Source organism: Aphelocoma coerulescens, chromosome 1A, assembly GCF_041296385.1.
Source record: "Aphelocoma coerulescens isolate FSJ_1873_10779 chromosome 1A, UR_Acoe_1.0, whole genome shotgun sequence".
NCBI classification, from domain to species: Eukaryota; Metazoa; Chordata; class Aves; order Passeriformes; family Corvidae; genus Aphelocoma; species Aphelocoma coerulescens.
Window position 1 is genome coordinate 65,519,063 of NC_091014.1, and position 22,063 is coordinate 65,541,125.

General features: G+C 48.0%; 2 protein-coding genes and 1 pseudogene across 5 annotated transcripts in view; 1 reads left to right on the top strand and 2 right to left on the bottom strand.

Moving 5' to 3' along the window:
- A4GALT (alpha 1,4-galactosyltransferase (P1PK blood group)) lies at nucleotides 1-14,411 on the bottom strand. Of its 2 annotated transcripts, XM_069003319.1 has the most exons (3): nucleotides 14,349-14,411; nucleotides 3,045-3,155; nucleotides 1-1,138 (listed from the first exon to the last, which is right to left on the bottom strand). In XM_069003319.1, the coding sequence occupies exon 3, from the start codon at nucleotides 1,133-1,135 to the stop codon at nucleotides 2-4; it is 1,134 nt and encodes a 377-aa protein (XP_068859420.1). In that variant the 5' UTR covers nucleotides 1,136-1,138; nucleotides 3,045-3,155; nucleotides 14,349-14,411; the 3' UTR covers nucleotide 1. The 2 variants fall into 2 exon arrangements, with proteins under 2 accessions (XP_068859420.1, XP_068859419.1); XM_069003318.1 differs by lacking the exon at nucleotides 14,349-14,411 and having other exon boundaries at nucleotides 3,045-3,878.
- Nucleotides 4,973-22,063, bottom strand: part of LOC138104261 (lactosylceramide 4-alpha-galactosyltransferase-like) — a 23,588-nt gene continuing 6,497 nt past the window's right edge. For all 3 annotated transcript variants that reach the window (XM_069003316.1, XM_069003315.1, XM_069003317.1), the window contains 2 exons: nucleotides 14,349-14,460; nucleotides 4,973-8,474 (listed from right to left, as the gene is read on the bottom strand). In XM_069003316.1, coding sequence (XP_068859417.1) covers nucleotides 7,347-8,474; nucleotides 14,349-14,417 — 1,197 coding nt within the window. In that variant the 5' untranslated portion in view covers nucleotides 14,418-14,460 and the 3' untranslated portion in view covers nucleotides 4,973-7,346. The remainder of the gene's footprint in view (nucleotides 8,475-14,348; nucleotides 14,461-22,063) is intronic.
- The window catches only part of LOC138104477 (dynein axonemal intermediate chain 7-like), an 18,003-nt pseudogene continuing 17,449 nt past the window's right edge, over nucleotides 21,510-22,063 (top strand).

A 22,063-nucleotide genomic window follows, 5' to 3' on the forward strand; every position in this document is an offset into this window, starting at 1 on the left:
GTCACACTGCACGCCTTGCCCACTCTTCAGAGTCCTGTTTCATCTTTGCATAGGTGGCGGGGCAGAACTGGGAATAGAGCTGAGCCAGCAGAGCTTGGGAGGGGATCTCTAACTTGGTCCCGTGGCTCAGTTTGTTCCATATGTGCACTGCATAGGTGTTCTTAAGGAGTTTGTGAAGCTCCAAGGCACTGACTGCCTCAAACAGCTTCTTCCAGTCCTGCCAGGGAATAGGATACACAGCTTCTGGGGCAAGAGCACTCACACCTTTGCAGTTCATGCTCTTGATAGTCCTGAGGGAGCACCATTTCTTGAAGACACGAGTTAGGAGCTCTGGGCCCTGGCGCCCCCAGATCCAGCCATTGTAGTTCTGCACAAAGTCCTGCATGCAAAGTTCCATGAACTCGTGCTTGGGCTTAAAGGACAGAAAGGCCCCATTCAGTACGTCATCACCCTGGATCCCAAGGGCATTGGTGAGGTTCTGCAAGTTCTTAAGCACAATGAAGTCTGTATCCAGGTAGATGCCACCAAATTTCCACATGAGGACAATCCTGCAGGCATCAGACAGGACGGCTAAAAAATGAGGCTCCTGGTACCGCTGAGGCCACAAGTACCACTGTGCCAGAGGCGTTCCAGAAAAGAGCTCTGTCAAGTCCAGGGGCCGGATTTCCACATTGGGGAAGCAGCTCAGCAAGGAGAAAGCCCAGTGCTTGGGTAAGGAGGTGTTCCCTTTGGCCACGCCTTTCATGAGCACCATGACTCTCGACCCGGGGTGTGTCCTGGCTGCTGACTCCACAGAGCACGAGAACAGGTAACTTGGGGTAGTTTGCTCTGACGTCTCCACAAAAAACACATTCCCAGCAGAAGGAGAGGGCCCAGCAGCAGTGTTGAGGGAAGAAGGCACATAGTGAGCACAGCTGATTTCAGATGACAAGCCGTAGGGGTGGCCTCCGCTCTTTGGGTCCTCCCAGATGCCCCAGTACAACTTGATGTAGGCGAAGGATACGAATATAAAGATGAGGATAAACAGGGCCCAGGGCTTGTGGCTCAGCACCACCCTGGTCAGCTTTAGGAGGCAGCTGGGCATCCTGAGCATTCTCTCTCCAGCCAGAGCCTGCTCTCCCGAGACAGCCATCATGATCTGAAAGGAAGGAAAGAAGAGAAAAAACCTGACAGGCGAGGCAGCGCAGTATGAGCCTTCCTTCACAGGTGTGTCCCACCTTCACCGCAGTGCACAACAAACCCTGGGAACACCATTAGAGACCTCATCTGTCACCTCTAGAACTTCAGGTCACTGTGAACACAAGACATGGGACACGTACGCAAAGCCCCTGGCAGGAGCAAATAGGAATGCTCCTTATGACCACTCCTGGAGCCCTGTCAACAGACACTGCCCAGGGACAGGTGTTGGTCATGAGGGGAGTTGTTTTCTCCTGATACACAGTGTGTCCTTCCCCGAAAGCAAACACAAGCCTCAGTCTCCCAGTTTGCTGACCTGGCATTTGCTGCCTTTCCAAACCAACCACGTGCCCCACTGCTGAGAGCCTGGCTCATTGTTCATGGCATTATAGCCTGGCAGGATGGATGGAGAGTGGGAAAGGAATGGATACAAGGCAGCTCTGGAGGCAGATGCAGACAAATAAGGACAAGATCTGCCTTAGTAAAGGGAGTTCCAAGGCTGCTTCCCAACCCTGCACGGGCCACTCTGGCTCTGACCTGCTCAGCTCTGCCAGTGGATCCTGGTGGTGGACAGGCAATCCCTCCTACCCTTACTTCCTCTCTTCTTCTGGCAAAAGGGAGGGATGGAGAGGAAGAGATTATTAATGAGGCAGCAACAAACAGATAAGTCAGTCTAGCTCCATCCTCAGTATTAGCATCAGCACTGCTGCCCTTGCCTCTCCTTAAAGTGAAGGGCAGCAGAAGCAGCACCTCCTGCACCCACAACCAAGCCCCAAAGGTCCACGGGCAAGAGCATGTGAAGAAGCAGAGAGGAAGGTTGTGGCATTAAGGACCAGAGGAAATGGCCTCAAGTTGTGCCAAGGGAGGTTAGAGTGGACATTGCTCAGAATTTTACTCCTGGAAGAGTTACCAGACCTTGGCAGAGGCTGCCTGGGAAAGCGGTGGAGCCACCATCCCTGGAGGTCTTTGACAGACGTGTAGGTGTGGCACTTAGGCTTACTGGTGGACTGGGCAGAGAGAGCTTTGGGGTTGGAGCCAGGCATCTCAAAGGTCTCTTCCATCCTAAAGGATTCCATCATTTCTCCTGCCTCCCTGAGCTCCATCTCCAAAGCCCCACGCTCCAGGACAGAAAGGTTTGGGAAACAGGAAAAGCTTTAATCCAACAGCTGGAAGCAAAGAGGCAGGGAACGGGATAGAGAACCCAGCTGACAGCCCCATTTGTCACTGCCCCTTGATCACTGTGCCTGTGTCACATACGGAGCTTCCCCGTGGCCATTAACGACTTGTCAGCCACCCTGAGAGGCATCCAAATGTCAGAGCACGGAGCCACCACTGTGCACCAGGCACTGGGGCTGGGGGACAGAGGAGAGGCAGCCGACAGACAAATCATCAGCTCTGGATCCCCAGAAGGTTTTCTCCTCCCGCACAGAAATGCCAGCGTGTGCTGCCAGTGTTGTAGGCAGCAAAAACCAACCCACCCTGTCTTTTACAGATCCCTTCCATTCCCCACCCTCCACAGTGCAGCGGTTGAACCCTGTAAATCATTGTTTGCCTTGCAGGCACAAGAAGAGAAAGCGGTAGAGGCTTGGGGGGAAGTTCCTGTGCCCTAGAGGGGCAGGAAAGCGCCACTCTAACCACAAGCAAGGTTCGATGTTACTGGTGCATTTTGAGCAAAAGACAGAACTTTATGACCGTCACATCTCTATAAAGTTAAAAATACATTTCTGCTTGTGGAGCAGGTAAGACAATGCTTTAGACACTGCATTAGCCAGTGCATTTCTTTGACAAAACAAACAAAGGAAGCCTGGCTCTCCCTCTTCCTCTGAAATCACAAGCGCCATTCCATAGAAACTGCAAACGCTACTCACCTGTCCCTGGCTCCAAGACACGTCAGAATACACTGCTCAGCCAGAGAAGAGTTTTAAGAGGTTGGGATCTGTGAGAGTGCCTGCAACTTTATGGTCTGGCACTTCCTTCTTCTGAAATGATGAGAGAAAAAGTCTGAATACGTGGAAAAATACAACAGTTAAAGAAGGATGTGACATCACTCATCGAGCCAGTGAGTAGCTCATAAAGAGCATGTACATAGTCCTGCAAAGAAATAACATAATTATCAAGAAATAGTGAAAAAAATGGAGGAAATTCAGACCCCATTGCCACTACACTTTAAACTTTAGACTGTGGCAGGAAAATTTCTGGTTTTGTTTTCTTCTCCTTTGCTAAGAATTCCCAGTGCTCGCGCTGCTTCTGGGGCTGGCACAGTAACTGAGCTGACCCTTCCACAGAGCTGCCTGCTTCCACCCCAAGGCCTAAGTATGGAATGCTCCTTTGGAAACACACTCTTTGGAGCAAATACTTTACTCATTCATTAGGGGATACTCCCTAATAAGCCAGGGACCTCACTGAAGGACTTTGCCACATTCAGGTGTCCCTCATTCTATGACTGTTCCCCCTTGCCCCTGTGATCAAGGCTGGCTGACCTTCCCTTGCACCAGACATGCTGGCACATTCATAAAATCCCACCTTTATCAGTATAGCCACTAAATGTAGGGTTCACTGCAATTCCCCCTCAGCTGCCTGAAAGAAATATTGCTCTGCAGCGTCCCACACCCCTCTCCTCTCCCCAGATCCTTCCATGCACAGCAGCACCATGGACGGACTCGTGACAACCCTTGTCCCAGCACAGAGACTGCAGAACCGCTCTGGGCTACCCGATCCAGTGTTTCACCTCCATTCCTTTCATTCTAGCTTCCCACAGCTCAATTTGTGCCCATTGTGTCTCCTCCCATCTCTGCATTGAACAGAGGAGAGTCTTGCTTGTGTCCTTTACCCATCCGCCTAGAGTCAGGTGTTTGTACACCCTGACCAGACACCCCAGCCTGCTCTAGTCTAAGAAAAGTCAGCAGAGCTCTCCCAGCCTCTCCTCACGCACCGTGTGCTCCAGTCCCCTTCTCACCTTAGAGGCCCTTTGCTGGATCTGCTGCAGTACGGACACGGCTCGCTCATCCCAGGATCCCAGAAGCAGCACCCAGGTGTGTCTCACCAGTGCTGAGTGGTGGGCAAGGACTTGCCTAAGGGGTAGATGGATGACCCCACATCTTCCACTACCTACATTCTCAGTGACATCTTCTACTTACCAGGTGTCTGCTGGAATCCAACCCAGCAGACAGGAGACACTCTAGGAGGTTCCTGGAGCATGCAGGAGAGAACTTCCTGATACAACTGGCAGGGGAGCCCAGCAGGGGAGGTGTCCCGTGGGATGTGTGCTTTGCAAACAGAGGAGCACTGATGGGAGATGGGGTTGCCAGAGGCCATCTTGGGCACAGTGACTGTGACATGATTTGGTTTCAATTCTCCGTGAAGGGAGGGAGGAAGGAAGGAAGGGGGTCAGCACCTTGGACTTCTGGAGGACAGGCTTTGGTCTGTTCAGGACATTGGTTGAGAGAATCCCGTGGGAGGCAGTCCTGAGGGACCAAGGGGCCCAGGAAGGCTGGACATTCCTCAGGCAGGAGGCCGTACAGGCAGAGTAGGAGCCCTTCCCAGTGTGCTGTAAACTGGTTCAGGGAAGGCTGGCCTGGATGAACAGCAAACTTCCACTGGGATTCAGGGAAGAACAGAGAGTTTAGCAGCTCTGGAAGAAGGGGCAGGCAACTCAGCAAGACTACAAGGATGTCATGAGGTTAACCAGAGAGAAAACTAGAAAAGTAGAACTCCAGCTAGAAGTCAATCTGTCCCCAGCATAAAAGTTTAAAAAAAAAAGCTTTTCCAAATGCCTTAATAACAAAAAGAGACCAAGGAGATTCTCCATCCTTTATTGCATGCTGGAGTGGGAACATCGCCTCCAGGGATGAGGAAAGGGCTGAGGTACTCAATGCCTTCTTGACCTCAGCCTTAATAACAAAAGCCCAGTTATCCTCAGGATATCCAGCCCACTGAGCTGGAAGACAGAAACAGGGAGCAGAATGAAGTCCCCACACTGCAGGAGGAAGTCGTTAGTGAGCTGCTGTGCTGCCTAGACATGCACAAGTCTAGGGAGATGCCATCCTTCCCCCTAAGTCTATGGAGGGAGCTGGTGAAGCAGCTCACAAAACTCCACTCTCCATCTCCTTTCAGCAGTCCTGGTTAACTGGAGAGCTCCTGGGTGACTGGACGTTGGCCAACATGACACCCATCTATGAGAAGGCTTGGAAGGACAACTGGGAGAACCATAGGCCTGTCAGCCTGACCTCAGTGCCAGGGAAGGTCATGGAACAGATTACCTTGAGTGTAATCACACGATGTGTGCTGCACCACTGGGGCATCAGGCCCAGTCGGCATGGGTTCAAGCAGGTCCTGCTTGGCTGACCCAATCTCCTCCTATGAACACCTAATGGATGGGGAAAGGCTGTGGATGTCGTGTACCTGGGCCTTCAGTAAAGCCTTTGATCACTGTCTCCCACAGTGTTCTCCTGGAGAGCATTGTGCTGGCAGCCCATGGCTTTAACAGGTTCCCCGTTTGCTGAGGAAAAACTGCCTGGATGGCCAGGCACAGAGAGTGGTGGTGGAGTTAATCCAGCTGGCAGTGGGTCACTGGTGCTGTGCCCCAGGGCCCACTTTCGGGGCCAGTCCTGCTTCATATCTTTGAGGTTCAACAAGACCAAGTGCTGGGTCCTGCCCCTGGGTCACAATAACCCCCAGCAGCTCCAGGCTGGGGAAGAGTGGCTGGAAGGAGCCCCAGAGGAAAGGGCCTGGGGCTGCTGATCCACAGCGTGTGCCCAGGTAGGCAAGAAGGTCAATGGCTCCTGGGCTGGGTCAGCTATGGTGTGGCCAGCAGGACCAGGGCAGTGGCTGCCCCCCTGTCATGGGCACTGGTGAGGCCTCACCCCAAGTGCTGTGTCCCGTTCTGGGCCTGTCACTACAAGATGGACACTGAGGGGCTGGAGTGTGTCTGGGAAAGGGAACGGAGCTGGGGAAGGGGCTGGAGCACAAGTCTGATGAGGAGTGGCTGAGGGAGCTGGGGGTGTTTAACCTGGAGGAAAAGAGGCTCGGGGGGGACCCTCTCACTCTCTCTACAACTCCCTGGCAGGAGGGTGCAGCCAGGGGGGTGTCAGGCTCTGCTCCCAGGGAACAAGGGACAGGATGAGGGGAAATGAAAAGAATGGTTTGGGTTGGAAGGGACGGTAAAGCTCATCTTGTTCCACCATTCCTGCCATGGGCAGGGACACCTTCCATTATCTCAGGTGTCTCAGAGCCCCATCCAGCCTGGCCTTGGACACTGCCAGGGATGGGGCAGCCACAGCTTCTCTGGGCAACCTGTGCCAGGGCCTCCCCACCCTCACAGGGAACAATTGCTTCCTCATATCCAATCTAAACCCACTCTCTGTCAGTGTGAAGCCATTCCCCCTTGCCCTGTCACTCCAGGCCCTTGTCAAGAGTCTCTCTCCATCTTTCCTGTGGGCTCCCTTCAGGCACTGCAAGGCCACAATGAGGTCACCCCAAATCCTTCTCTTCTCCAGACTGAACAATCCCAATTCCCTCAGTCTTTCCTCACAGCAGAGCTGCTCCATCCCTCTGCTCCCCTTGGTGTCCCTGCTCTGGACTGGCTCCAGCAGCTCCCTGTCCTTCCTGTGCTGGATTCCAGGGCTGGATGCAGCACTCCCTGCACCATGGTAGGTTCAGCTTGGATGTGAGGAAAAATGTCAGTGTGCTTCAGCACTGTGTGCCACAAGCTCCCCGGGGAAGTGGTGGAGTCACCATCCGTGGAAGCGCTCCAAAAAATGAGTACACAGGGCACATTGGGATAATGACTAGTGGGTGTGGTGATACAGAATTAAAGGTTGGACTCAATGATCTTGGAGGTCTTTTCCAACCTTCACGTGCTTCTGTGATCTTATTTTTGTTGCTGGGGACACTGGTCTGAGTCCTGGACTTGGTCCTTTGGCTGATGTGGACATGTCTCCCTCTGGACGTCCACAACAGGCTCAATATTCCAGTGAAAGGAACGTACAGGTTCTGCTGTAAATGTAAATTGAAACACAAAGGATCTGAGGCAGGTATCAGGAATGGTACAAAAGCACAGAGGTGTCACACAGAAAACCTGAGTTGGGGTCTAGAAACCAACTCTGGGGAAGGTCAAAGGCACTCGGCTTCCTTCAGTCTGGGGAGCATCCCTGCAGCCAAGGGCCCACAGGTCACACTGCACGCCTTGCCCACTCTTCAGAGTCCTGTTTCATCTTTGCATAGGTGGCAGGGCAGAACTGGGAATAGAGTTGAGCCAGCAGAGCCTGGGAGGGGATCTCTAACTTGGTCCTGTGGCTCAGTTTGTTCCATATGTGCACTGCATAGGTGTTCTTAAGGAGTTTGTGAAGCTCCAAGGCACTGACTGCCTCAAACAGCTTCTTCCAGTCCTGCCAGGGAATAGGATACACAGCTTCTGGGGCAAGAGCACTCACACCTTTGCAGTTCATGCTCTTGATAGTCCTGAGGGAGCACCATTTCTTGAAGACACGAGTTAGGAGCTCTGGGCCCTGGCGCCCCCAGACCCAGCCATTGTAGTTCTGCACAAAGTCCTGCATGCAAAGTTCCATGAACTCGTGCTTGGGCTTAAAGGACAGAAAGGCCCCATTCAGTACGTCATCACCCTGGATCCCAAGGGCATTGGTGAGGTTCTGCAAGTTCTTAAGCACAATGAAGTCTGTATCCAGGTAGATGCCACCAAATTTCCACATGAGGACAATCCTGCAGGCATCAGACAGGACGGCTAAAAAATGAGGCTCCCAGTGCCTCAGAGGCCACAAGTACCACCTTTTCAGAGGCGTTCCAGAAAAGAGCTCTGTCAAGTCCAGGGGCCGGATTTCCACATTGGGGAAGCAGCTCAGCAAGGAGAAAGCCCAGTGCTTGGGTAAGGAGGTGTTCCCTTTGGCCACGCCTTTCATGAGCACCATGACTCTCGACCCGGGGTGTGTCCTGGCTGCTGACTCCACAGAGCACGAGAACAGGTAACTTGGGGTAGTTTGCTCCGACGTCTCCACAAAAAACACATTCCCAGCAGAAGGAGAGGGCCCAGCAGCAGTGTTGAGGGAAGAAGGCACATAGTGAGCACAGCTGATTTCAGATGACAAGCTGTAGGGGTGGCCTCTGCTCTTTAGGTCCTCCCAGATGCCCCAGTACAACTTGATGTAGGAGAAGGATACGAATATAAAGATGAGGATAAACAGGGCCCAGGGCTTGTGGCTCAGCACCACCCTGGTCAGCTTTAGGAGGCAGCTGGGCATCCTGAGCATTCTCTCTCCAGCCAGAGCCTGCTCTCCTGAGACAGCCTGAAGGGAAGGAAAGAAAAAACCTGACAGGCAAGGCAGCACTGTATGAGTCTTCCTTCACAGGTGTGTCCCACCTACACCACAGTGCACAACAAACCCTGGGAACACCATTAGAGACCTCATCTGTCACCCTCTAGAACTTCCAGTCATTCTGAACATAAAACGCATAGTCAAGAAACTCTGGCAGGAGGAAACCAATCAAGCAGGGAACAGGACAAAGAACCCAGCTGGCACAATCCTGATGGCAAAACTAATTTTCCCCTTGATCACAGTGAGGGGGTCACATATGGAACTTCTCATGTGCCCTGAAAATGGCTTGTCAGATGCACTGGGAGGCATCCAAATGCAATGCACTGGGACTTGGGCAACAGAGGAGAGGCAGCCGATACACAAATGATCAGTTCTGGATCCCCAGAAGGTTTTCTCCTCCCAGACAGAAATCCCAGCGTGTGCTGCCAGTGCTACAGGCAGCAAATACCAACCCATCCTGCCTTTTACAGACCTACCACCCCACTCTCCACACCCCACCTTGCTGAACCCTGTAAATCATTTTTTAAGCTGTAGAAGACAATGTGGCACAGGCTCGGTGGGACAGAGATAGTGCTGTAGAGAAGGCAGGAAACTCACCTGTCCCTGCTTTCAAGAAACCACAGAATTCCCTGCTCAGCTTGAAAAGATATTTAAGACATTAAAGTCTGTGAGCATGCCTACAGCTCTATGGTCTGGCACTTCCTTCTTCTAAAAAGGAAGGGTGAAAAATGGAGTCCGAGCACAAGTGGGAAAAAAAAAAAGGGGGAGGATGTGACATCATTCATCCGTACTGAGTAGGTGATACAAAGGTCACACAGATTCACTGTGAACAAACTATTAGTTATAAAGTAATAAAAAAAGAAAAAAAGAGGAAATTGAAACCCCACGTTTGGTATACTTTAAGCTTTAGACTGTGGCAGGAAAATTTCCGGTTTTGTTTTCTTCTCCTTTGCTAAGAATTCCCAGTGCTCGCGCTGCTTCTGGGGCTGGCACAGTAACTGAGCTGACCCTTCCATAGAGCTGCCTGCTCCCACCCCAAGGCCTAAGTATGGAATGCTCCTTTGGAAACACACTCTTTGGAGCAAATACTTTACTCATTCATTAGGGAATACTCCCTAATAAGCCAGGGACCTCACTGAAGGACTTTGCCACATTCAGGTGTCCCTCATTCTATGACTGTTCCCCCTTGCCCCTGTGATCAAGGCTGGCTGACCTTCCCTTGCACCAGACATGCTGGCACATTCATAAAATCCCACCTTTATCAGTATAGCCACTAAATGTAGGGTTCACTGCAATTCCCCCTCAGCTGCCTGAAAGAAATATTGCTCTGTAGCATCCCACATCCCTCTCCTTTCCCCAGATCCTTCCATGCACAGCAGCACCGTGGATGGACTCGTGACAACCCTTGTCCCAGCACAGAGACTGCAGAACTGCTCTGGGCTACCCGATCCAGTGTTTCACCTCCATTCCTTTCATTCTAGCTTCCCACAGCTCAATTTGTGCCCATTGTGTCTCCTCCCATCTCTGCATTGAACAGAGGAGAGTCTTGCTTGTGTCCTTTACCCACCCGCCTTCAGTCAGGTGTTTGTACACCCTGACCAGACACCCCAGCCTGCTCTAGTCTAAGAAAAGTCAGCAGAGCTCTCCCAGCCTCTCCTCACGCACCGTGTGCTCCAGTCCCCTTCTCACCTTAGAGGCCCTTTGCTGGATCTGCTGCAGTACGGACACGGCTCGCTCATCCCGGGATCCCAGAAGCAACACCCACCCCAGGTGTGTCTCACCAGTGCTGAGTGATGGGCAAGGATCACTCCCCATGACCTTGCAGGCCATGCTCCACAGGCTGTGGGGCCATCTGCTGGCTTCTGGTCCAGGGAACCACCAGGCCCTTTTCTGCCCAGATGCTTTCCAGCAAAATCCTGCCTTATCATTTTCATGGCCTTGCTTACTGAATTTAAAAGCCAAGTTAACCAAGACAGGGCTTGAAAGTAGCAAACAAAAAATGTGTCCAAACAAGAATTGCAAAATGCACAGGGACACCTCACTGCACAAAGTAAAGGCTGAAATTGAAATACCATTAAGGATCCCTTGTTCCAAGCACAGAAGGGATAAAACAAAGGAAACAGACACAGGTCTGCCTCCGCAGATGATCTTGTAACTCCACCATGCAAGGACTGCCACCAGTCTGCTGCTGCTGGATCAGCACATGCTCACATGCGTTCAGTGCAGCCTGCCCTGAGCAAAGTGACTTCCTGCCCTACATGAATAACTGTGCTTCACTGGTACTTCCTTGGTAGCAAAACCACAGACAGAGGATGAAAGGGAAACAACCCAAACTAGATGATAATTGAATGATTGAGTGATGGTACAACATGAATTGTGCATGAAACCAACTTACATGAAGCCAAAAATCATCCTGCATTCCTGCAATCCTCTACTTTCCAAACTGTAACAGCAGATATTCAGAAGTCCCTGAAACCTGGCAAATAATTCCTAATAGGAAAAAGTGTGCATAATTGAGTGATATTCTTATAAAACATCATATGATCTTCATGACAGTTCAAATAGTGATAACAAATGGCAAGAAATGAACTGTAAAAATCTTTTAAGGGCATGCATTTAGTGATATCAGAGAATGAAATGTAACATTCTCAGTTTGCACTGAAAGCAATTAGGATTGTTTTTACATAATTACATTAGACCCGTGTAATTCTCAGAGTATGAGTTCTGTAGAAGGTTTTAGAACCTCCAGGCCTAAATCTTAGTATACCAAGTAAGAACAAGTGTTTTAGCCAGAGGTGATCAGACAATTATAGGAAAACCACGGTTGTCCATATTGCAGAGGTGCAAGTGTTGTTTCAAAAACAGAATATAAACTGAGGATGTGAATAAGGACTACGCTATTTTTTCCCTTCTAAGATATAATTGATACAGCTAATACCTAGGTAATTAGGAAATTCATCATATGAAGCTGGATAGGCTTGCAAATTAGCAGAACATTACAGGAAAGAGGGTGCAAAGGGATGATCTAGCTATTAGCAAATATATGTGTATCTATAGATACATAATATACTCCTAACTAAAATGGGTTTGCAGTGTAATTCTTTGTTGCCCCTCAGAACATGCAGAGAAACTAGTTAGAGGTGGGTTTGCGTCTTAAGCTGGGCAAGACGCTTTGGTTGATCCCAGCATTTTCAAGCAATAGCTGTGCCCTCTACTGGCCAAGTCAACTGTCATTCCTGCGGTTCTGGGCACTAAAAATCCCCCTCTGGGTTTAAGGAAAGCTCTGCTGGGGTAGCAAAGCAGAGTGTGGCAAGGGACCCAGCGCTGGAGGAGTCACACCTGGGGCCGGCTGAAGGATCTGGTACACCTGAGATCAGCCAGAATTTGTTATGAACATCCAGTCTTCACGGGATAAATGAAAGTACACCGTGGTATAGCTTCACTTCTTTCTTTATTACTGCTTGTTGTTGTCGTGTATTTTTATCAAGACTTCAACTCCTTTATGGCATTAAACTACACAAAAGCTATGTTTGAATGTACATCCAGCACAAACGCAGCAACACAGCTCTGGTCAGCCTTGGAAAAAGTGTTTGCACCAGCCCCTGTTGTGCTCAGGGGAACAAACCAAATACCCTTGAGTTTAGTGATGTCCTTTCAAGCAAATGTGTGGACATAGAAACTGCAAAACACCAGAGGGGGTATTTGTAAATTTGCTACAAATTCAGTAACAAAAAACAGAGAGGAGAAGACAAGGTCCAGCAAAATACTGCTGTATACCCAGGTAGCTGCTAAGGGTCTGGAACAATAAATATCATCTATCACAAGCAGCCTGAGAGAAGTATTTTGGGGACCCACCAGAAAACAGCTGAAGATCTCAATTTTCTCCAGATTTACATTACTAATGAGAGTAGAAGAGGTGAGACTTGACAATAACAGCATTCAGCAGGTGACTAATCAGTCTGCTAGAAGTAGAAACACAGAGTGGTGCCCACCAGGAATGAATCCACCAGCAAATTCCCCTATAGTATTTAGGGGAATTTGTTTGTAGTATTTTACGAACAGCTTTAGAGCTCCTCCTCCTGAACCCAGAGAGGACAGCAGACCGAGCACGTGTGAATGTTTGAGGTAAGAGGAGAGCAAATATTGTAAATGTAGTATATTAGACCAATAAAATACTGCAGCTGAAGGCAGAGGACATTTAAGGCACCTGTCTTAACTGCATCTTCTGTATTAATCACAACTTCACCTTTCCAGAATGAACCCTGCAAGATCCAATTCACTTACAGTGGATTTAGAACTAAATTTTCTCCTGAAATAAAAGAAAGGAGTATAAACACCCTCTTGTATAGCTGTAATGAAATACTGGATAGACACTCTATGGGATAAGATGCATTAAAAGCAAGCCACAGCAAAGAGTCAGAGAATGAGATTAGCAAGTTTCTACAAAAAAATAAACAGATTGAGGGAAGAAACGATATGGCAGTTTTGACAGCCACTGATTCCCAGATCACTGTACACAAAGCAGCCACAGATGTGATGGCATCTTACTGAAGCTGTCCAGAAAAAATATCTACAGACTCTGTTAATTAGCAATAGAAAATATCAGTGATGTACCTAAGTAATGATCACAAACAGAAAAGCAAATAGCCAGACATGGCAGCATCATCACATTTCAATTCAGCCTCCCTAAATACAATAAGCAGTAGCCCAAGATGAATGGAAAATCATCAGAAATGCTGTTACACTTAGTAGGAAATTTGTGGGATCAGGTTTGTCAAGCAGGACCTGCCTCTCATGAACGTGTGCTGGCTGGGCCTGGCCCCCTGGTTGGTCATGCTCACTATGATCTGTTCTGTAGCCTGCCTTGGTATCAAGGTCAGGCTCATGGGCCTGTGGCTCTCCAGATCCTCCTTTCAGCCTTCTTGTAGATGGGTGTCACATTGGCTAACCCCCAGTCCTCTGGGACTTTCCCAGTTCACAAGGGCTGCCAGTAAATGATGGAGAGCAGCTCAGTGAGTTCATCCACCTGCTCCCTCAGTCTCCTTGAGTGGATCCCACCCAGCCCCATAGACTTGTGCACTTTTAAGTGGAGCAGCAGGTCACTGTTTCCTCCTGGACTACAGGGGGTTATCCTGTCCCTATCTTCCAGCTCAGGGGGCTTGACACCCTGATAATAACTGGTCTTTTAGTTAAAGACTGAAGCAAAGAAGTCATCAAGTACCTCAGCCTTTTCCTCATCCTTGGTGGCAGTGTTTCCCATCTCATCCAGTAAAGGATGGAGAGTCTCCTTGGCTCTCTGGTATTAATGCATTTGGAAAAAAAAATTTTGTTATCTCTTGTGGCACTTGCCAGATTAAATTCTACCTGGGCCTTTGGCCTTTCTAGCTTTCTCCCTGCATAACCAAATAATACCCTTGTAATCCTCCTGTGCCACTTCCCCCTTCTTCCAAAGCTGGTAATTTTTTTTTTTTTTCCCCCTTGAGTTCAATCAAAAGCTCCCTGTTCATCCAGGCCAGTCTCCTTCCCTGCTGGCTTGTCTTATAGCATATTGGGATGGCCTGTTCCTGTGCCTTTCAGATGTTCTTCTTGAAGAATGTCCAGCCTTCCTGCACCCCTTGCCCCTCAGGACTGCTTCCCAAGGGACTGTCTCAACCAGTGCCCTGAACAAGCCAAAGTCTGGAAGTCCAAGGTAGAAGTTTTGTGACTCCATGCCATACTTCTTTAAGAATTGAAAACTCTCATTTCAAGACTACTATGCTCAAGATAGACTCCAACCATCACATCTCCCACCAGCCCTTCTCTGTTCACAAACAGCAGGGCCCAGCATTCCCAAGTTCCTCTTACCTGTGGCCAGATGCAGAAATTAATTTTAGGTTGTTTCAAAGTGATCTCTGGACTCCCTTCCAGTCTCATTCCCTACTGATCTTCTGTCTCTCTAGCAGGCTTCATGTTCCTTCTGCAATAGCAAAAAAAAAAAAAAAAAAAAAAAAAAAAGGATTAATAATATTTGTAGCTTTACTATCTTTTGGAAATTGTTTTCAAACAGTGTTTTCTACAGTCTTGCGGTGTTGCTGTATTTAACTTGCCAGACCTCATGTGCCTACTTTATTTTCCCCCTGGATACAGATGCCATTTTGAAGAGTGCTTTAGACTTCTCATACCTCTGCCAGCATATTACATGATGCTCTTTGGCTTCATCATTATACACAAATTTAAATGTCAAGACCTCAGCTTGGGCTGTAATGGCAGGGTGCAGCTGAGTGACCTCCTCCTGCAGTTGTCTCTTCTGGACTCTGCCTGATTTCCAGGAATGGTTGTAAAGAAAAAAACCAGAGACCACGAGCCAAGTGAACAAGGGAATGGTCACAATCACTTGAGAGAGATGAACCTGAAGTACCTATGAAAGACTAAAGGGCTGACATTCATAAATGGCATATCCAAACAGAGCATGGGAGAGCTTTGCTTCCCTTCTTCTCTCCTGCTGAGGACACACCAGCCCTAGCCAGAGCTCCATCCCCAGCATATATCAGATTAAGATAGGTAACTGCAACTTTCCCACAAGAATCTACTTTGCACTATGGCCTTCCCAAACGACACATTTTGGGAGGAGGGAGATGAAACAAGGAGGAGAATAACAAGGGGAAAAAAGAGCGCTACTGAGCATTACTCCTTACTGTCCTGGATGGCCCCAACATGAGAGCTCCTGGCACAGGAGAGCTCTCAGGCAGCACAGAGAAAATAATCATCCTTCTATCACTTCCCAGGAGACCCGGTCCAGGATTACCTTCCTGATCCTTCCATGCTCCTCTTCTGCTGCACTGGCTCGTTTTGCATCTTCAGCCCCACCCTTGCCTTCCCCCTTGAGGTACAGCACCCATGTACCAGGTAACCTTCCTGAGCTCAAGGACAGAGGAGACATGGCATGATAAGCTGTATAAATGCACAGTTTACTTGAAGGGCACTGCCATCAATGTGGCAACACCTTCCTCAGAAGTGCCTGGCTCTTAATAAAGTTAAAAACCCAGAAATATTTAAAAGGGAATATATTCTTTGAAGAAAAAAAATAAAAAGTTCTCTGAAAGATGCAAAACATTTTAGTGTCTCCTCTGCTTTAATCCCTGTTTATCTTTTGGTATAAGTTTGCATACCTTAAAAGAAATAAAATCGATACAATCCAACAGTAAAAACAGAAGTTCTGTCAGACAAACCAGAAATGTGCATAATGTAACAGAGAACTATATTATGCCTCCTAAAGAGAGCTATGGGTCAGCTTGATAACAGAATTTTCCATTTCAGATTAATCACTCTTTATCAGAAAACAAGAAGAAAACTCTCTGCTGAGATTTTTTTTTTCCTCGCTCATTTTTTCCCCCCTCTATTGAACAGAAGCCTTATTGTTCTGTGACTTTTCCAAGACACCTTCAGCCCCTCAGACTGGCCACTTTGGAGTGTTTCTACACTACCTGACACGTTCAAGCAGAGGCAGAGTAAGCTACTCTGACCAGCTGCAGCTTTGGTGTGCAATGGACTGGGTTCGTCTAGTTTGGAGCTGGTTGGAACCAGGTGGAACCACAGCCCCATTCCACACAGGTGAGCCCTGCAGCCCCTATCTCCCCAGACCCTGCCAGTTCTCCCTCATACAGAGTACCTTGCAATGTTTAAATACAGAGAAGTCCCTAGGTTTTTTTTTCTTCCTACAAGGGTGAAACCTGGATTTGAATGTTGGATTACCAACTGGTGAGCTGTTCTTCACTACTTAGTGCAAACAAAACTGGTTATAAAAGAAATTAGGTGGTGAGGGTTTACTGACTTTCTGAATGACTCATGTATTTGTTTCCCTTCCCTTTGTGGTAACATCAATTTCCAAAAGTTACCTGTCCAATTCTTTAAAGAAGGAAGATGAAGCCATGTCATCATTTACCGACTTGAATGCAAAGGACTTGCCAACAATGGCGTCCCATCCCACATTTTATTATTTGCTTAAGCCTGTCAGGAGCTTATCCCAAGCAGATCCTTAGCATGTACCAAAAGGCTCTCTACCAGTTAAACAGGAAGCTAGGGACATCCCAGCACTGCCACACACCTGTGAAGACTTCCCAGAAACCAAGGCTTTGTGTTGCAACTAAATCAGCCTAAGGAGAAGTTGCCAACAAAGGGGGGATTACCTCAGGTATCCGAGGCAGAAAACTTTGCCTACAAAATAAATATGAGGGTTTGGTTTCCACAGAATAGCTTCACTGAAGCACAACTGTGAGGGAGAGCAGTTAAGAGCACTACTGCTCCCTCACAAACAGCAAGGAAATAGCAATGTTCTCATTTGGTTTCTTTTAAAGACACTCCACAGCTTAACAGGAGAGAAATACACAACTATCTCAGGCAGTAAACAGGCGCAGCAAATTCCAACAGCTGTTTCAGCAACAATGGTGAAAGCAGCAGGGAAACTGCAGGGTCCTCCAGGGCACTGCAAACACCTCTAAAACCAGAGCAAAAGCTTCATTTCTTCCCATCATGTCTGATGAAGTCTCATCAGAAGCTATGCAACAGCTAATGGTGATGCACCCCAGAGGTCCCATCCAGCAATTTCAGTGGAGGGAACAAAGCAAGAGGAACGACACAGGCACAGGAATGACTGCCACACCAATGCAGACATGCAGCTGTGTTTGCTTGAAATTCGCTCCTGTTTTCAACTTAGTGGTGCTTTGCATCTGCCTGAAAAGCAAAGCAAACATCAATAAGTTTCCTAGTCTTGTCAGAAAGAGGTGCTTTAAGACTTTGCTGGGACAACACAGAGATGACTTGGGAGCGAAGAGGTATCACAGCAGCCAGAGACAAGAGCTTTTCCTTTAAAAGCCAATGGAAACATTAAATCAAAAGAAAATACGCAAAATCTAAAAATCTCAGACTAGTATCACAACTGCCAAAATAGACTTTTAAATAACATTTGGTACACCAAAATTAAATATACTAATCTTAGATCTAGAGCTAAGGCAATTTAGAAATAACCAGTGGGTGTAATCCCCAGAAAATACATTTGGTGTTAAGCCACACTTAAGTGAAATAAGAAAAAAAAAAAAAGCTGCTGAAAGTTTACATAAATCAGTTCCCAGTTACTGTGTTTCAGAGCAGCTACAGACAGTCATTTTCATCCTTTTGAGCACAAAGGAAAATTCAAGATTGCAAAGCTTGTATCAAGAACAAATTAAGAAAAACCCTCCCAGAACTATGGACTGCACAAATTGCCAAAGCAAAGCATGTGGGGTCTTTCCTTCCAAAGACCACAGACAAAACTTAACAAAACTGCCCTACACTGCCCCTTCTGCTTTCACCCCTTTGCTCCTTCCAGTTCAGCACATTTGCCAAGAGCAGAAATAGGAATTGGTACTCTGAATTGTTACCATGTACTGTGGAGAGCTGTGGTCAAGACTGGTCTCGAGAAATCCTTGGAATGAGGCAGTCTGCAGCAGAGAGATGGGCTCAGGACTCATGTTTGTGTCTGTGCTTTTTTTGGTTCTGCCCCAGTGCTACAGGCTGCATGGGGGCAGCTGCAGGTCAGTCTGTGTGAAGCCATTCCCTCACTCCCAGCCTAAAGGGGAATCACGGGGCCTTTCCCAAGGCTGCCCCAGGTACTATCCTTACCACATTTCAAATGCCTTGACTTTTTACACAGCCTGCATCTAAATTGTAGTTCACTGAAGAGTACCAAAACCTATGGAACACATGGAATACCAATAGCCTGATACCCATAACATCAAGAGCTAATAAAATTGGTTCTGTTCACTTCTGCACACTGCATGAGAATATCCCATTTGCACTAAGCTCAAACAGGGCATACCAGGATCTCTGGTGACCTCCCTGAATGCACTCCTTTTAAAATTCCATACTGTTCGTGCTCCACATGGCACTCACACAGAGAATTCAGCTGCCTGATCAAGAGCAGGGGTTTCTAATACCGAAGTCATGACTGCCTGCTCAAATGAACACAGGGCTGAACTACTCAAGGGAACAGCTGGAGCTGTACCAGGGCAGGGTTAGGGTGGATTTTGGGGTTCTTTTGGTCATTCTTCACCCAGAGGATGGTGGTGCACTGAACAGGTTCCCCAGGGATTTGGTCACAGCACAAGCCTGAGAGAGTTCAAGGAGCATTTAGACATTGCTCTCAACCCATGGTGGGATTGTTGGGGTGCCCTGTGCAGGGCCAGGGGTTGGACTCAATGATCCTTGTGGGTCCCTTCTAATTCAGCTTATTCTGTGATTCTACTCAAATAGAGAGCTCGTGGGGAAGTCATTTCTGTCCTGCAGCTTTCCCAAAGCCCTCTGGGGAGCTCTGCAGGTATGAGCTGCCCTTCCCGGGGCCAGGACACCAAGGTGTGGAGCAGGAGGACTCTCAGGTGACATCTGCTCCTCACTATTCAGGAATACCTGGGATTACCCAAAAAGCCCCAGGAAGATTAATTTTCTTAACTTTACAAAAAGCTGTGGCTAGTCTTAAGGCTCCTTGTTGAAATGCAAGGTTCTGCATGTCCTTGCAAGGATCTGGTATGATCTTGAGTGTTTCTTAAGTGAAGATCCATAAACACAAACAAAACACTGCAGCTTGATGTCTTCCTGAGATTTCTGTGCCTATTTCATGAAAGGAGAGATAAGATTTACTTCCACCTGTCAGACACAACAGCAAACAAGCAAAGCCCCAGCAGCAGGTAATGCACAGCTGGCCAGCCCCCGCCCCCCGCTGCAGAATACAGCATGCCAGTGATGTGGGAGCTGTAACCTGCCTCCCAGCTCAAAAAGGCCTGCAGCAACCTGAAGCCCATCTCTCATTTTCTTTTTTTTGAACCTTCATCCACCCCCTTCAGGACAGGCTGTGGCCCCCCCACTTCCTCATGGTAGTTGCATAATTCCCCAAAACCTTCCTCCCCACCCTGCCACAGCCCTTGAGCCCAGCACAGGAGACACTGGGGAGCAGCAGCTATTGTAGGATGGATTCAGGAATCAGAGGTGACCACCAACCCACAAACCCTGAGCTGTGAGGCAGGACAGAAGAAGGAATTGCTCAACAGTGGAGAAAGCTCTGGTATCTCATATTCCACCAAAAATAATACAGGAGAATCATTCTCAGCACCCTGTCAAGAAAAGTTTCCAAACACTTTTTTTTTTTTTTAGAGCATCTTTTGAGTCTTCTTTAAATGAAAGGAGCAGCTTTGTACCTCACAGCTTTTAGTTTTCAGGAAGCAACTACATAAACTCATCAATACTTAAAATGGATGGGATGGCATAATTTGGCTGTGTAAAGCTGCTGGAAAGGGCAAAGAGACAAAAGGGACAGATGCTAGCAGTGGGCGAGCTGGGAAACTGATACAGCTCCATGCCACCAACAGCTTCCAAACAGTAGTTTCCTGTTACCACATTTCTGTAGGAAGCCATGCAGGCTCCTTGTGTGTTGGGGTATAAAATTTAAGACTAAACACTGTTTTAACCCTCACAGCTCAAGAGAATACTGGCACACAGCTAGATAAGGAGCTGCCCTTTGGTGGCACATCGGAGGAGACCATGAGAATACAGAAGTCATAACTCCACCTGATCAGGAAGTGAGAAACTCCTGTTAATTTGCAATACCACTGCTAACTACAAGGAAAGATGGTCTAACAGCAGACTACACATGAATTTATGGGACTTCTGTTTATTTTGCTGCTCTGGAACAGGTTTCTTACAGACCAAGGAACAGGTTACTTAGACCTGAAGCAGGAAGTGTCACCTCTGATTTGAAATTATAGTGAAGCCGATGTCTAAATTTCTTCAAGGATCTCAGGGGTTGTTTTTCTGTTTCACAACTTTCCTCCTATGAGTATTGAGGATGTACTTCCCTATCTGATGGAACAACTGCAAGGCTGAACTTAGTAAAGACTGGGAGACATTAACCTTGCACAGACAGGAGGTTTTATGCAATTGTACAAAAAAGAGTGTGAACATTTTCCTTTCCAAAAGAAAAATCGAAACAAATGTGGTTGTACTTAATCCTTCGCTGACAGGAGAGTGGCTGGTTCACAATGCCATACTCTGAAATTCCACCACACCTCATTTAAACTGTTGGACAGCGTTCCCAGCCCCAGTTTAAGATAATTGTAAAAGTCAGTAAAGACAGCAAAGAAATGAGTTACAAGAAGTGAGTTGGTAGCATATCACCCGTTTCCTAGTGAAAGCACCCCCCCAAAATAAGATCTGTGAACCTGTTCTGGAACCTGAACAACCCAGCAGCTTGAGGAGTTTTAGTGTTAATTTGATCAGGAGTAAAACACACCCCCCTGATGAGAGCAGAGAAAGGAATCACAAAGCCAGAAGACACAGTCCAAGTTTTTTACAAACCTGGGAAGGACAAGGCTTAGGGAGCTGAATAACAGCACAGCTACACTGATTTACTGGGGGGCTGCCAGTAAAGACAAGTGGGGTGCCCCCAGTCTCTCCTGCCACCACATACTGGAACTTGATCCAAACCACCAGGGCACTAGCAGGAAGACACACCCAGCACATGAATATCCTGCTCCTCTGATCTCACCTCTACACAGGGAACAGGCACTTACACAGGGAGCAGGCACTTCTGTATGGTTTCTTAATGGTGACTGTGACTGGCACAGAGGCTTCTCTCTACACTAGAGACCAAACAAATGAAGCTAAAGTAAGATGGAAGAAGAATTACTTGTAAGCATGTCATGCCAAAGTATCTGCTGATGATGAAGCCAAGGTGATGGCTGATGGCTACTAAAGGAAGTGGCCCCACTCCCTCCCTCCTCAGCTCTTCCTTGGTGCTCCTCTGAACCTGCTGTGACCAGCCTTGCTAAAGAAAAAGCAGCAGAAGGCCGCTTCTGCTGAAGGTTTGGATGTTCTTCCTTGTGGCACACAGATGCCGGTGAGACAGACACAAAGATTGGCACAGAAAGATTCTACAACAGGCATCCAGGAGGCTGCATCCTTCTGGTGCCACTGAACTTCAGCGCATGGTAACTTGGCACAATGACGCCCCTGAACAGGAAAAACTTCATTGAAGCCACCACTGGATGGAGAAAGTAAATGCCTTGAATCAGTAGAAATCCTATGAGAAGGAAACCATGAGGCAGAGGGACATCTGCTCCCTGAACTGCACACCTGAAGCTAAACCTGGCAGGCAGACTACTTTTCACTTAACTTCATACATTCCTGCCCTCAAGGGCAATGGCCATTTGTGTGTTGCCAAACAGGACACAGGAACAAGAGAAGGGCATTCACATGTGTCTCACCAGTCAGTGCTTCCTCCTACAGAGCCAGGGACTCGAGATGCTTCTGGGATTGCTACAGAACCCAAACCCAGGGGTATTTTAGTTTCTTGAGATTTGCTCCTCTGGCTTCCATTGCAACAAATCCCATGAATAATAGCACAAAACCATCTCAGCTCAGCAGAAGCCGGAGACAGTTCCTTCAGAGTTAAGAAACATCCAGTCTATTCTGAGAAACCTCTCACGCATTAGAAAGCAACATGTTCACTTAACCAGGATAGTTCATTTTTAGCCAAAGCTTCTAAACTTGCCTTC

Coding starts and splice junctions, on each gene's coding strand:
- A4GALT (XM_069003319.1), bottom strand. CDS start 1,135: ATGATGGCTGTCTCGGGAGAGCAGGCTCTGGCTGGAGAGAGAATGCTC.